Here is a 14918-nt window from a genome sequence, read left to right on the forward strand (position 1 = left end):
ACATTCTTCACACTGTGATGTCCCCCCCCACCCCGATGCGTGCAGTTACTACTATACAGTTGGTAGATGCTATCAATATATGCCGTACATATTACTGCAGAGCAGGCGGGGGGATCGTGGCTGGGGGGGGGGGGTAACAGCCCAGCCCCAGCATGCCAAGGTGCCACCTCGGCTGGCTGGGCAATCTAGGCGAAGCCGGGGGCTCTGCACAGGACTAGGCCTCACCACGGCAAAGTTAAGTACTATTTCCTTGCTTCTTTCGCTCAACTCACGTTGATAGAAACCTATTATTTAAATAATCACCTTGCAAATATCACGTTAATAATGTTTGTGTGCAGACAACTAATATTTCTATTTCTTGATTCTTTCACTAAACTCACATACATAGAAACCTATGATTTTAATAATGACCTTGCAAATATTACATGAACAATGTTTGTGTGCAGACAACTAATATTTATATTTCTTGCTTCTTTCGCTAAACTCATGTACATAGAAACCTATTATTTTAATAATCACCTTGGAAATATTACAATATTTTTGTTTGGGTGCTGACAACTAATTTTTCTAAATTTACTTGGTGAATATTTATCTAATTATTATTGTGTCTAAGTCCTTGTGTGCTTGTGAGTCCATGTGCGTGTCTGCGACGATGTTAGTGTTTGTGTACGTCCGTGTGTGTGTGTGCAAAAAAATAGGTTTGCAAATATAATTTCTTTGTAGACAACTGATATTTCTAAATTCGGTTGCTAAATATTGAAATATTATTGCATGTGTCTATGTTCTTGTGTGCGTGTGAGTTGATGTGCCTGTCTGCCACTGTGTGTGTGTGTGTACGTCCGTGTGTGTGTGTGTAAGTCTATGTGTGTGTGAATCGATGTGTGTGTGCGTGAGTTGATATGTGTGCCAGTCGATGTGTGTGTGTGTAAGTTAAAAGAAAAAAAATCAATTGTGTGCGTGTAAATCGATGTGTGTGAGTCCATGTATTGTGGGGAGCGATAGTGTAGCGGTTAGCGCGCTGCGCTATGAACCTGGCGACCCGGGTTCGATTCCCGCTCACGGCCAACACCAGTGACGATTATCTGAACCGGTCCCGGGCCTCCCCTAGGTCGACTCAGCCTCAAATGAGTACCTGGTGTGGTGTGTAAACATCGCCACTAGGGAGACAAAGGCGGTCGGGCGTGGTGCTGGCCACCCACCCCCTCGTGTACCGTTCCGGCCTTCATAGGTGCTCGCTAACAGCACTTGCCCCTACAGTCTGTTAAGGCTATACGGGGGATCTTTGTCTTTGTCTTTGTGTGTGTAAGTGCATGTGTGTGTGCATCGCTGTTTGTTTGTAAGTCGATATGTCTGTGTGTGTAAGTCGCTGTGCGTTTGTGTAAGTCCATGTTTGTGTAAGTCCATGTGTGCGTGTGAGTCGATCTGTGTGTCAGTCGATGTGTGTGTGCTAGTCAATGTGTGTGCGTGGTGTGTGTGTAGACAACTAATATTTAAATTTTAAGTTAGTACATTTTTTATATTTACGTGTGTCTAAGTCGATGTGTGCGTGTGAGTCGATGTGTCTGTGTGTGTCAGTCCATGTGTGTGTGTCAGTCTATGTGTATGTGTGAGTCGCTGTGTGTGTTTAAGTCAATGTCTGCGTGTCAGTCGATGTGTGTGTGTGGCTCTATGTACGTGTGTAAGTCGATGTGTTTGTGTGTCTAAGTGTTAGTCAATGTGTGTGTGTGTACGTCGATGTGTATGTGTGTGTTAGTCCATATGTGTGTGGAAGTCCATGTGTGTGTGAGTGGATGTAAGGCCATGTGTGTGAGTCGCTGTGTGTGTGTGTGTAACTCCACGTGTGTGCATCTCAAGTCGATGTCTGTGAATCCATATGTGTATGTGTGTAGGGCAATGTGTGTGTAAGTCGATGTATGTGTGTGAGTCGCTGTGTGTGCGTGGGTTCATGTGTGTGTGTAAGTCCATGTGTGTGTGTCTGAGTCGATATGTGTACGACCATATTTGTGTGTAACTCCATGTGTGTGTATATCTAAAGTCGGTGTGCGTGAGTCGCTGTGTGTGTGTAAGTCTATGTGTGTGTGGGTCGATGTATGTGTGTAAGTCGATGTGTGTGTGGATCCATGTGTGTGTAAGTCGATGTGTGTGTGTAAGTCCATGTGTGTGTGTTAGTCCATGTGTGTGTTTAAAGCCTCCTCATTCTCCCACGTCGGAGAATGAGGAGGCTTACCGCAGCCTTCGCTGGGAGGTTCAGAGAGCCATGAGACGCTGCAAGGATGGGTGGTGTTTGCGGGTTGCTGAGGAGATGGAGTCTGTCTCAATGGCCCACGATCACAAATCGCTCTTTAATTCCATAAAAAAAGTAACCTGCAGCGCCACACCTATTACCATCATTAGGGGAAAGAACGATGATCCCATCTCTGACCCCCAAGAACAGGTTTGTAGATTTGCTGAGCATTTCTGTGAGGTCCTGGGGCAGGGGACATCCCTCAGCCTGGATAACGTGGGACAAAGTGGGGATGACCCTGCCAAGGCTGCGGTGCCTCAAATATTGTAAGAAGAAGTCACCCCCTGTGAGTGGCTGGCTGAGGTGCCATCTGTTGAGGAAGTACTCAAGGCGATCCAGAGTCTGAGACCAAGAAAAGCACCGGGCAGAGATGATCTCCCCAGCGAAATGCTGAAGGAGGGTGGCGTTTGTGCACAGACTGCCCTACATGACATCATAACAACAGTCTGGACCACTGGACAGGTTCTGCAGGATTGGAAGGATACCCTGGTGGTCCCCTCTTTAAGAAGGGGGACCGCACAGGTCATCTCGGCCACAGTCATTGCCTCCCTTTTCTACGCTTGTGTAGTGGTTGTTGATAGCGTTATATGCGGTCACCGCTACTTACCTGGTGTAGTGCCAGCCATCGGTCAACAGGGGGCGACAGCGAGTACGGTCTGTATTAAGTAACGCCGTTAGGCCAGGGAACCCAGAGGGCGGTTGGGAACCGCAGGTATATACCCCAGGCCCCCAGTGGGGGCTGGGGGATTACGCAATAGTCCAGGTCCTTCCAGAAGGTTCCAGAGGCGTGGCCAGGGGCGGAGTGACCCTGGGAGCTGTATATAAGGCAGGCCTCTGAACGGATTCGCCAGTTGTCGTCAAGCTGAAGACCCGAAGAGCCAGCCTAGAATAGGACCGTGGGAACCCCCGGACCTGACGTCCTTCTAAGGGCCGGGACCGAGCAGGCCAGTGGCCGGGACCCGAGGACCTTGGCTGGGTCGGGTCAGCTAGCTTCCCCTAGGTCCCCCTAGCCGCAGGGCTGGTATATAGAGGAAGTGGTCCCAGAGAGTAGGACACGCTAGCCCGGAGGCTATACCTCCCCAGGGTATCGGGTGGAGGGGCCGATACCCCTCTTTGTTAGGGACCTCGTGTTATAGTTATTACTGTTAAATAAAAGTTTTGCCTCCAGAAGAAGACTGGGTCTCCATTCATTAACACTACACTTGCGAAACGTGGACCACCCTAACGGAACATCTTCGCCGGTTAGAAACATTAAGGCTGGCCTGCCTACGATCAATCCTGGGTTTAACCAGGCTGGATTGTGTGAGCTCACAAATCCTCGAAAGATCTGGAGAAAGTCCCATCGGTGAGTTCCTCCGGCAGGCAAGGCTGCGTTGGCTGGGCCATGTAGCCCCCATGCCCAATCACCGCATGCCCAAACAGCTTTTGTTCAGCCGGATCGAGGGGGCTAAACGGGCGCGGCACGGGCTAGAGAAGAGATGGAGTGATGTGGAACAGGAGGATGTGGAGCTGAGTGGACTTGCCGATGACTGGTACCAGCGGTGTCAAGATCGGCCTCTGTGGAGGAGGCTCGTGAAGGACGCTGCTGGGCAGTTGGAGGCAGTCGCCCTCCAACAACGGAGGGTGGAGGAGTGACGCTCACAACAACGAGCGGAGCGCCGGGTGGCTAAAGCACAGCAAGTTGGCACAGTAGGGGGCACAGGTGGTGCATCAGCCAGTCGTCTCAGTCAGCCGACCCGTGGCACCTGGGTCTGCCCCGTGACCTGCCAGCGGGCGTTCGACACTTCACGTGGCCTCAAGGTGCACATAGCCTGGCACAAGCATCGTGGTGACGTCACTGCCACTTAGTGGCGAATGGCGGTTATTGTTGTTGTGTGTGTAGGGCGTTGTGTGAGTCTATGTACGTGCGTGTGAGTCGATGTTTGTGTAAGTCGATGTGTGTGCGTGGGTCCATGTGTGTGTTTAAGTTCATGTGTGTGTGTCTTAGTCGATATGTGTACGTCCATATGTGTGTGTAACTCCACGTGTATCTAAAGTCAATGTCTGTGTGTGTCAGTCTATATGTGTGTGTGTAAGTCCATGTGTTTGTGTGTGTGGGTCAATGTCTGTAATAGTGTGTGTAAGTCGATGTGTGTCTTTTTCGCCCGGGCAACGCCGGGTCCTTCCCGCTAGTATTAAATAATGAAATGCACAGCACACTCCAAGGACACAACCAGAGATAACATTTGCATATAATTTGCATATTATTTTCACACATCGTGCACGCTCAAATGCGCGATTCAATTGCGTTTTGTGATCGTATACGAATTGTTTTTCATTTGTGAATGTTCTTCTTCATCATCATCAACACCACCAGTTCACTGATGATGGCCTGCCCACGCAGTCGTAAAGCAGTAAACATGCAACGTTGGACCAACTTCGGGCCAGTTTTTATGTCGTTGGCACAACGTTCCATGTTTGCTCCAATTTATTTCCTGCACATGATCCGATCTCATTGCTCCATCTCCGCTGCGCTGGTCACCATTTTGAGCCATCCTTCCCTTGATGGCAGCTCCCTTTCCACTGGATCAAATGTCTCCTGAAAAGCGACAAAAGCCAGGCATAGTCGAACTGTATTTGAAATTGTCTGCAATATGATGGCATGTTTTTTTTCCCTCCACATTAAGAAACATGCTTTTATAGTATTTGGCTGTATATAAATTTCCACACTATAAGCCACATCGTTGAGCTATCATTTGTGGCTCGGTTGCTTCTAAAAATAGCTACATAGGTCAGTGGGCCTGACTTGGTAAAATAAAAAAAATAGTTTATACTGTGGTTAGTTTATAGTTTTAGACTCATATTCTTGGTTCTTTCGGTAAAGTCACGTAGAAGGGAAACAATAAAATATAAAACAATAAAATTATCACGACGTTTTGACTGCAACACAAGCAATCATCATCAGGTGTGAAAACCACAGCAAGAAAATTTTGAAACAACCTGATGATGATTGCTTGTGTTGCAGTCGAAACGTCGTGATAATTTTATTGTTTTATATTTTTATTATTTTATTGTTTCCCTTCTACGTGACTTTACCGAAAGAACCAAGAATATGAATCCCTGCAGTCACGAAAGCTTTAAATCAAAGTTTTAGACTCGTTTATAAATCCAGTTTGCTTATGTTGCTTGGCCTTGGAATTGTCCATTGTGGTTTTAAAGATGTTTGTGAATAATTGACATAGATGTGTAGACTTGGAAGCTACATTCTATACACGTTGGATTGGATATTATTCATGGTTTCTAATTTAACAGTATGCATACCTACAATCTATAACAATATGTAGACACACACACGTTGGCCTTTGTACGCATACACTCGATTCAATATTGCATATATACGCACAACTCAGTCGAACCGATTGGAGCAAAGTGAGCACTTTTACAGCGTGACGATGATTAACATCTCCCAAGAGGGGCTATTGTGATGAGCGCCACTCATACGCCTTGCTGATTTTGTCCCATACTTATTTTAAAATTTCGCACCGTGCTTCATGTACTATATTTTAGGTTTCTCTGACCTTTGGGTAGATTTGAACAATGACCGTGACCGGTTTATCAGATGACAATACAAGTTCCGTGCATATACATGGACACACGTGCATGTACACATTTCCATATGCACGCATAACACATGCACACTTGCAGAACTGTGTACCTGTATATGCACATACTGAATGCAATCATGTACAAGAGTGCAATACTGTAAGTGGTCGCTGTGTATACATTGTGTAGTATAAGTTACGCATCGTACACACGTATAGTATAAGCAGTGCTCCCACGCACACATGTGTAACCATCAGTGGCGAGACGTGGACGCGTAGGGCATTGCACACGAATACGCACGCACGTGGTACTGTACAATTAGTCCAGTACTGTACGATAACATCAGTTGTTGCGTTGGTAGTGTTACACACCCAATGGGCCTTATCCATAGCACTGGCAGGTCGCCGGGGTTCGTAGCGCAGCACGCAACCCGCTCCGCAGGATAGTTACATTCAACAAAACATTCCCCGTATAGCCACAACAGACTGCTGGCTGCAAGCGCTGTCGGCGAGCACCACAAATGAAGAAGGCTGGGCAAGGTTGAGCGTGGGCCAGCCACCACGCCGGGGACGCCTTCGTCTCCCCACGATTGTACGGGAGACACGGGCGCGAGTGTCCGTCAACACGCGCACACTTATCATAGACTCGGCACACTTATTATTGTATAATAATAGTAGTATTATTATTGTATACTCAGCACGGCACTCTACCAGGCACGCACGTGTTTTAATCGCGCGCCGCACTTCCGGGCGGCTCGGGGCGACCCACGCCCCTTCTTCCCGTGTGTGCCGTGCCCCGTGTGTGTGTGTGCCGTGCCCCCCCTTGTCCGTAAAAAAACACCCCCCCTGTCCACCCCGTCTTGTATCTCCTCCCCACAAACAAACAACAACAAGAACAGCAAGAGGCAGCGGCAGTAGCAGCAGCAGCCAAGCGTACACGAAGCAAGCCATGGACAACACGCCAAAGCAGCCGTACCAAGGAGATCAAATGGCGCGTCTCAAAGAGAAGGATAAAAAGAAGGAGAAGAAGCTCGGGGACGAGAGCGACCACGCGAAAAAGACAAAGTTTGTGAGTACAATGTTGTCCGCTTGTTTAAAGAGAGGAGAAGGAGCAGGAGGACCCTTCCCCTGGGTCCGGCGTCAACGCCGTCGCAACCGGACCCACACCCCGCGCCTGCCCGCTCTCCTCCATGGACAACTTCCACAACGTCGTATATTGACAATATGACTGTCTGCTAAGTTACCCCCCGCTTGTGTGTGTTTGTGTGTTACTCCTATCGGGCGTTGTGATAGCCACCCCTTCGTGTGTCACAGTGGCGGCCTTCATAGGCGCTCGCTAACAGCACTTGCCCCAACAGTCCGTGAAGGCTACACGGGAGGGGGGGGGGTAACCTTTATCTTTGGTTCGCCTACGGGGAGCGGCGGCTCGGGTTCGACTCCCGTTCACGGCCAACAACAACAGCAGCAGCATCAGCACCAAGTGACGATTGTCTGAAGGGGTCACGGGGGGCTCTCCCCTAGGTCTATCAGCGCTGGGGAGACAAAGGCGGCCGGGCTTGGTGTTGGCCACCCCCCCCCCCCCGGAGGGCCACACAGTGGCGGTAGCCTTCGTAGGTGCCACAAAAGTCTGTTTTAGGTTCTAGTGGCGGTGCTGGTGGTGGCGGGGATCTTTGTCTTAGTTACCCGGCACTTGGCGCAGTGGAAGTGGTCAATTAACGCTCCTCAAGACCCAGTCCCGCCCGAGTTCGATGCCCAGGCCACGGCCGACATCGTCCGTGGCGAGTGGACGCGACCTGACAGCGGGCTACGGGGTTGAGAGTTGTGGTCAAACAACGTCGTGCCGGCTGGCTTTGCATAAATACTTGTACAGTGCTGTACATTGTTATTGTGTGTGTACGTGTACAGTATACCAAAAATACCTGCTCAAGGCATAAGAGCTGTGCTGAGTGTTCACGTGAAGAGCAGTGTAGGGTGCACTGTGTTAATGTAGGTGTCGGTCAAATCACAGTGCACCTAGCCTGGCACAAGAGCTGCGGTGATGGTCCGTGTGTGCACGGGGCGTGTACACGTGCGTGTGACTTGTACACGCGCGTGTGACTTGTACACGCGCGTGTCACTTGTGCACGCGCGTGTCACTTGTGCACGCGCGTGTCACTTGTGCACGCGCGTGTCACTTGTGCACGCGCGTGTCACTTGTACAGGAACGTGTCACTTGTACAGGAACGTGTGACTTGTACACGTGCGTGTGACTTGTATACACGCGTGTCACTTGTACAGGAACGTGTCACTTGTACACGTGCGCTGGCCTAAACCTGCATGCCCATCGCGACGAGGTGCCGCTTAACGTCTTGCTCGAAAACATTTGCCTTAACAATGGAAGTGAAAAAAAACACACACCCATAGACGATGTTTCGGGCAATGGCCCTTAAACCTGCTAGGAGAGACGGCGGTGGCTTTGGGAGGCTTTCATCCAGCAGTGGATTGACCATGGCTGATATTAAATGATCTAACCTATAAAGCGTTGTAGAGCCGTTGAATTGGATACCACTCTGGACGTACTTAAGCCCGGCCATGGCAATGTGGAATTGCCACTCCAAACATATCGTACGCTCTCCCACACTGTGTACAGGAAGAGTGGCATGGAGGTTAAAATATTTTGGAAATATTGACGACTGTACAGGACTCTATGTTGAACTTCTTTCGCACCGTACGTAGCCAACCGTACTCTTACGAAAAAGCAAGTGGCTGCTGGGTGGTCGAGACTGAACAAAGGAGTCACAACCGAAGTATGTAACTTGCCCGAGATAACCGAGTGATAAAATCAGCTCGTGCACAGCATCCACATGGATTATTTCATCGCGTGGCCGTGGAGGGATGCCTACAGCCCGGGTTGGCCTTCATCCAGCAGTGGATTGGTCATGGCTGATGACTGTAATGTTAGCACAATTGCTACCGTACTCGTAAGCTTAAAAAAATAATTTTACTGCTTAGACCATGTGATCAGTTATCACCTGTTCAAGATATACACCACACTTCACTTCGCATAATTCATCCGTTATTAACTTCGTGATGAAGCATTAACGTCTCACATCCGAAAGGGGGAGGAAGGAATGCAGAAGTTTCGAGACTGGCATTAGCCATAATTAACTGTTAATCTTTATCTCAACTTTAAACACATACCGACTTTCATGTACAGTATACTGGACATATGAGGGTGCTGTTACAGGTGATGGCTATCTAGTTGAGCTTATGACTAACCAAGAAGTGTAGAAAGAACCGTCTGCTAAGGTCATCATGGCACAATATTGAATATAAGAGCAGTAGGCATTGGATTCACAAAACCCTTTCCAACATTGGTATATTGGGCGAAGTGATGGCCAGTGTTTTGCCAGTCATCCATCTTATCCCAAACACTGACCTCTGCCAGCATTATGTTTGTGTTTGCATAATGCATGAAGGGTACATACATTCATGACGTGCCCAATAATTAATATAAACTACAGGGCCTAAACGAAGCTCATGGAACCTGCCAAATAGGCTCATTAAAATGGTTGTACCGTGTGTGTAGGCATGATAGAAGAGGTATATAGATTGTCATTGGCTGTACGTTGTATATAATCAGTATTTTCCATGTAAGGAAAAACACGACACCGAGTGAAACTTTTAATGAGATGTAGCAACGGTAGTAGCATGCTGTCTTCCTTGAATATACAACATGTGACATTTTGTTCAAGGCACAAACTACTCCTGGGATGTCAATCGGCTTAAATCAGCTACCGTGTGTGTGTGTTGTTTTTTGAGTCAACCGAAAACAGTAACTTGACCTTGATGTTAACTCCTATGTGTTACTTCTCAATATCTGCCAGTTTGAAACAAAGCGCATAAAATTTCAGGAGCATCAAAAAAAAGTGTAAAAAATAAATTCAACTTTGCTTTATGGAGGCATTGTCATGAATGTTCACCGTGGCTGAAGGGTAGTTTCAATGTAATTATGTTGAACTTTTTTCGCACCGTATGGAGCCAACCGTGCTAATCGGAGGTACCATCAGTGAATTCACTATCTTGCTCTGCTTACTGTTTATTGTTGCCATGGTTTAATGGTTGTTAGCACACTTGCAATCCTTAGGTCACCGGTTCTATCTCTTGACGTGGCCGTGGAAACAGTGGGTACATTTACTTAATTTCCACTGCCTATGTCCACCTAGCACAGGGGCCGGCAATCTGTGGCTCCGGAACCACATACGTCTCTTTAAGGACTGATTGGTGACGTTATTGATTAAGGACCACCGTCTCATATTCGCATGCGTTGCGGCTCTTGAAATATTTTTTGTTACCGAATTTTTGTTTTTAAATGTCTCCTATTATTATTTTGGTTGTCGACCCCTGAGTTAGATGGATCCTGTGCAGGAGCTAGATGGATCGTGAAGACCATGAGGGATGGTGATAATGGGCAGGCCCTTATCCAGTAGTTGATAGGCCATGGCTGCTGATAACCGGAATGATATGGCGTAGTAGTTGGCACACTGGTTAATGCATTACACTGGAATTACAGTGCCCGGAGTTTGATTCATGCACAGGGCTAACAATAAGTGACAATGACAACTTAACCCAGGATATGATGCAGCATCATTTACCATGTGGTTCCCATGATACATTTTTGACCAATCCTTTCCGATGAGACCCTGACGGTACACACTGGTGGAGTTTTCTTGCCGAAGTAAATGCTGTTGCAAAACATTGGTCAAGTAGGCCTAGAGGCCTATAAACAAAAACATGTAAGTAGACAAATGTCCTTCCTGTCTGTTTTTAAAAGTACTGTAGTTGCAACAACGACTTCCTGTCTGTTTATTGCATATTCATCCAATACTATATACCATGTTTAAGCTGCATTCTTCACACCATGCAGACAAACTAATGTCAAAGGTGGTCTGTTGGCTTTTAAGAAACACGAGGCATTACTACAGCGTGCAACTTTGACCACACCTCATTCTGCTGTAGGAAACACATGTTCCCACTTCCCGGGTTCTGAGTGTTTGCTAGTAAAACACGTGTGCCAGATGTTACAAAGGCATCCTCGGTACAATGTGAAATATAGCTGTTCATAGGACAATAATACATCTCCACAGCTTGTAAATGTAGCTCAAATATAACAGTCAACAAGTTGACAGTGTTTCAATTGACAAGACAAACCTATTTCGGGACCATATCCCCTGATTAATTTTTGCAATTGACTGCTATTTTTTGCGCTCCTTGCACACCCCTTGAACAGGTCCCTGCAGGGTGGGCTGGTAGAAGTTCGCAAATGAGATAATGTGACTTCCAAATGTTGGGTGCAATAAGACATTCAAGTCTCTGCGCTGTCTATTGCTGATTTTACACCCAACAGCACGAGATTTCACTTCGTTAAAGTATTGAAAGGGGACGGACGGACACATTAATCTATTGCAGGCTGGTACACTCGGTTTACAACTTCGTTCCTACCAGTATAACGTTGTCAATGTGTACGGTAACATTCTGCAGCTGCAGTTACACTTGTTCCACCTGCTAGTCACATCGTACGGTTCGAAAGAAGTTCAACATACATCGTCTGATTTTTCGTATCATCTTAAGCTAACACAGTCTTTTTTATTGTTTTATTTTATTATTTTATTGTTTCCCTTCAACGTGACCTTACAGAAAGAGCTAAGAATATAACACAGTCTTTGTTTTTGCACGTGAAAACTTCAAAAATGTTTTTGCAATAACCATCGCCTTATTTTTTCCAGAACACGTGACCAAAAGCTGTTGTCAAAAACACTCAAATTGGTAACGAGAAAAGGAAATCAGCCACGTTACGTAGTATACGCATTTTGCTCATGGGTGGAGTTTTAAAGAGGGGAGTACTTTTAATGTTATATTTCAGTCTCTTTCGCGAAACTATATGTATGCTTTTTTTCAAATTTTCTTGCAGTGGTTTTCACACCTGATGATGATTGCTTGTGTTGCAGTCGAAACGTCGTGATAATTTTATTGTTTTATATATATTTTTTATTGTTTCCCTTCTACGTGACTTTACCGAAAGAACCAAGAATATATATGCATGCTGTCCAATACTGTACTGAACGTGTTCCTGATCGATCCATGAATGCTTTGCAATCTCTTATGCTTCTCTGTCTCATGTGCCGGTTCGTGGTGGCAGCCGTAGCAAGTCTGCAGGCACGAGATAAAGTTGGACGGGAAGACTTACTCAACAGCGTAGCAAGGAACAAAAAATACCCAAAAAACAAAATGGCAATTTAAAACAAAATACACGTACGGTAGTTTGTGTGTTAAAATGGCTCTTGTTAATTATTTCCTATCTTATGTATTTTGGGCTGGAGGATTGATGTGGCAAGGCGTGTACTTATGATGTCCTCTCTGTGCGTGGTGTGGAGCAATATGAATGCTCTGCTACAGTGCATTCCAATGTGCACACTCTGGCAGTGGGAAAACTTGGGCGTAGTTAACTGTGTGGCCATCAAAAAACGAATACAATGAGTTGGGTCACACGATATTTTTACCCGTAACGGGCGTGTTTTTACAGCGTGTCGTATAGCTCCTGTGGCCCAAGCTCGGTTACCTAACCAATCAGCTGTCACCTTAATGCAGATACTTTGCCCTTGAGGGACTTGTAGCACAAGAGGGTTCGTTGGCCTCCAATTAAAATTTCTATTGATATTTTTTTTAAATGGATTGTGTTTGCAATATGAGGAATTTACTTGAAGACGGCGAAGGAGGTCGATCGAGTGTTGGTTCACAATCACGGTAGTGTACATGTATATCACGGCCTTATATATTGCTAGAGGATATTTTTGGTCTACTCTTCCATGCTGGCCAGACGTCTTAAAAGAGTTTGGAGTGCCCACAATGTCTCCTACCACACGCATCCTGCCTATCAACTGTGGCCGTACCCATTTCTACTGCTTGGTGGACAGATCCTTGGGCAATTAAGAAACTTGCCCCCTTTGCTGCAACTGCTGTGCTGGGAGATCGAACCGGTGGTGACCTCTGCTTTGCAAGTCCAGTGCACTTTTACCAGAACGATATACGATATATATTCATTGCCGCTTTCAACCTTTATCTGCTGTTGGGAGTGCATAGATCTCTCTCATACACTGGCAGTGTGTTCCGCTTGAGGCCTCTTCCAGTCTAGTCCCCGTAGTTTAAATTTCAATTTGTCTGAATTGCTTGGTAATCGGCTTCTTCAACACTTCAGTGATTCTCCCCCCAGGTTAGGTTGACCTAAAATGCCATCAGCTAGTGTTTTGCTTGTGACAATATTTGAGTGTTGTCTTGGAAACTGACCTCGTATGACGTCAGAGTGACCTCAATCAAGTACACCCTCACAATTCTCACCTTGGAAGCCATTTAACTGGCACTTTTAAAAAAATATATCGTCCGACCTTTGACGTTTAGTGTTAAGACTGCCGGCTAAAGTTGTCAGAATGAACAATGTACAGTATTTCAAAGAGATACATCTCCATAATGTTGAAAATGAAAGTTGAGCATATTAGGTCACTTGTTTAATGAATTGTCTGCTGGTGGGTGAAGGCCTCACGATGCCATGTCGGGTTTTTGGCCATGCTGTTCATGACGGGTTGGTGAAGCGTGGGTGGGCAGCACTAAGTTCAGATATTACTTGCTACGAGTATTAACCACGGTTGGGAACTGGTCTCAGGTCTCAGGGTTTATAGTGCATGACGCAAACCACTGCTACCCCACCCAATCGTTTTGACGTGTAAAACCACAGTACATACAGTTCTGTATTCAGCTTATGCACCTGGGAAATTTAATTATGTTTGATGTAGAAGCTTCAATTAATTGTGAGTGGATGTAAGGTTGTATTTATGTGAGTAAGCGTAATGCTTTGGCCTCATGAATCTATTGCAAGGCATCATACGCTGTTGGTTGACTGAATTACTGAATACCCTGGAATTTGGGTTCGGAGGACAGTTGTTAAGATCTTGCATAGCCACATTCTTGCATCTCGTGTGAACTTTAACTCAACCGTCCTGTACAGTTTTAATCATAAAATATGTAATTAATGAGAAAACTCATCATATCATAAAAAAAACAGTGCACACCTGAAAATCTAGAGTTTTAAACAACACTCAGAATGTATACAAAAAGCACTCGGCCTTTGTGGATTATGCAATAACCATTAATAGTTATTGAATAACTGCTTTCTGGTTCTCATGCCTTCACTCGCCATGAAATACATTTTTTTTTTAATTGTGCCCGACTGACAACCAGCAGTGACACGGAGAGACAACAGGAGACCAGTTTCGGTTGGTGACATTTTGATCGCCCCCACTGATGTCCTTCCACCGCCACAATGTGTGCAGATGCTACTGACTATTTTAAGTAGGGTGTGTAGCCATATGTCTACAAAAACATTTTTTTAGGTGGGGGGGGGAGTCGACAATGTTTCTAAACCTCTTGGATAAACTTTTTACCCCCACATCTGGGGGGGGGGGGCACTTTCTATAACTTTTTGATTCAGGCCTTTATTTAGTTGATGGACAAACGGTAACAGGGCTTTTATATTTTGATTTAAAGCTTTCGTGACTGCAGGGATTCATATTCTTCTTGGTTCTTTCGGTAAAGTCACGTAGAAGGGAAACAATAAAATAATAAAATATATATAAAACAATGAAATTTTCACGCAAGAACCAAGAATAAGGCTTTTATAATGTGATGGTGACCTAAGAGCAGTGGACTACAATGCAGTTGTTCACTAGCTATTGTTGGTTTCTGCAAAATCCACAGAGGCTGGGCGCTTTTTGCGTGCAGTATGAATAGATGACGATAACAAGGTGAATGCACTTTTTGACAAGTCACTGCTGTATAGTTTGCTCGCACTACGTTACAGTATTGGACATACATTACTTGAATAAATCAATAATTTTTTTGTTTTTTACAATACGTGTCAAAATTAAAATACTAAACAAATCGACCATTTGCGTAATTATTAATCGCCACGATGTATCCACTGCTGGATGACTTGTCCCCAGGCAATCGAGGGCACTCCCTTG

At 45.9% G+C, this 14918-nt stretch overlaps 1 protein-coding gene across 2 annotated transcripts in view; it reads left to right on the forward strand.

Annotated features, from left to right (window-relative positions):
• Window positions 1-6632: 6632 nt before the first annotated feature.
• Window positions 6633-14918, forward strand: part of LOC116942767 (protein diaphanous homolog 1-like) — a 123752-nt gene continuing 115466 nt past the window's right edge. For both annotated transcript variants that reach the window (XM_032955025.2, XM_032955026.2), the window contains exon 1: window positions 6633-6934. In XM_032955025.2, the coding sequence (XP_032810916.2) occupies window positions 6815-6934 (120 nt within the window). In that variant the 5' untranslated portion in view covers window positions 6633-6814. The remainder of the gene's footprint in view (window positions 6935-14918) is intronic.

The sequence above is a fragment of the Petromyzon marinus genome, chromosome 16 (assembly GCF_048934315.1).
Source record: "Petromyzon marinus isolate PM22_M1 ecotype Great Lakes invasive population chromosome 16, UKy_Petmar_22M1.pri1.0, whole genome shotgun sequence".
Taxonomy (NCBI): domain Eukaryota; kingdom Metazoa; phylum Chordata; class Hyperoartia; order Petromyzontiformes; family Petromyzontidae; genus Petromyzon; species Petromyzon marinus.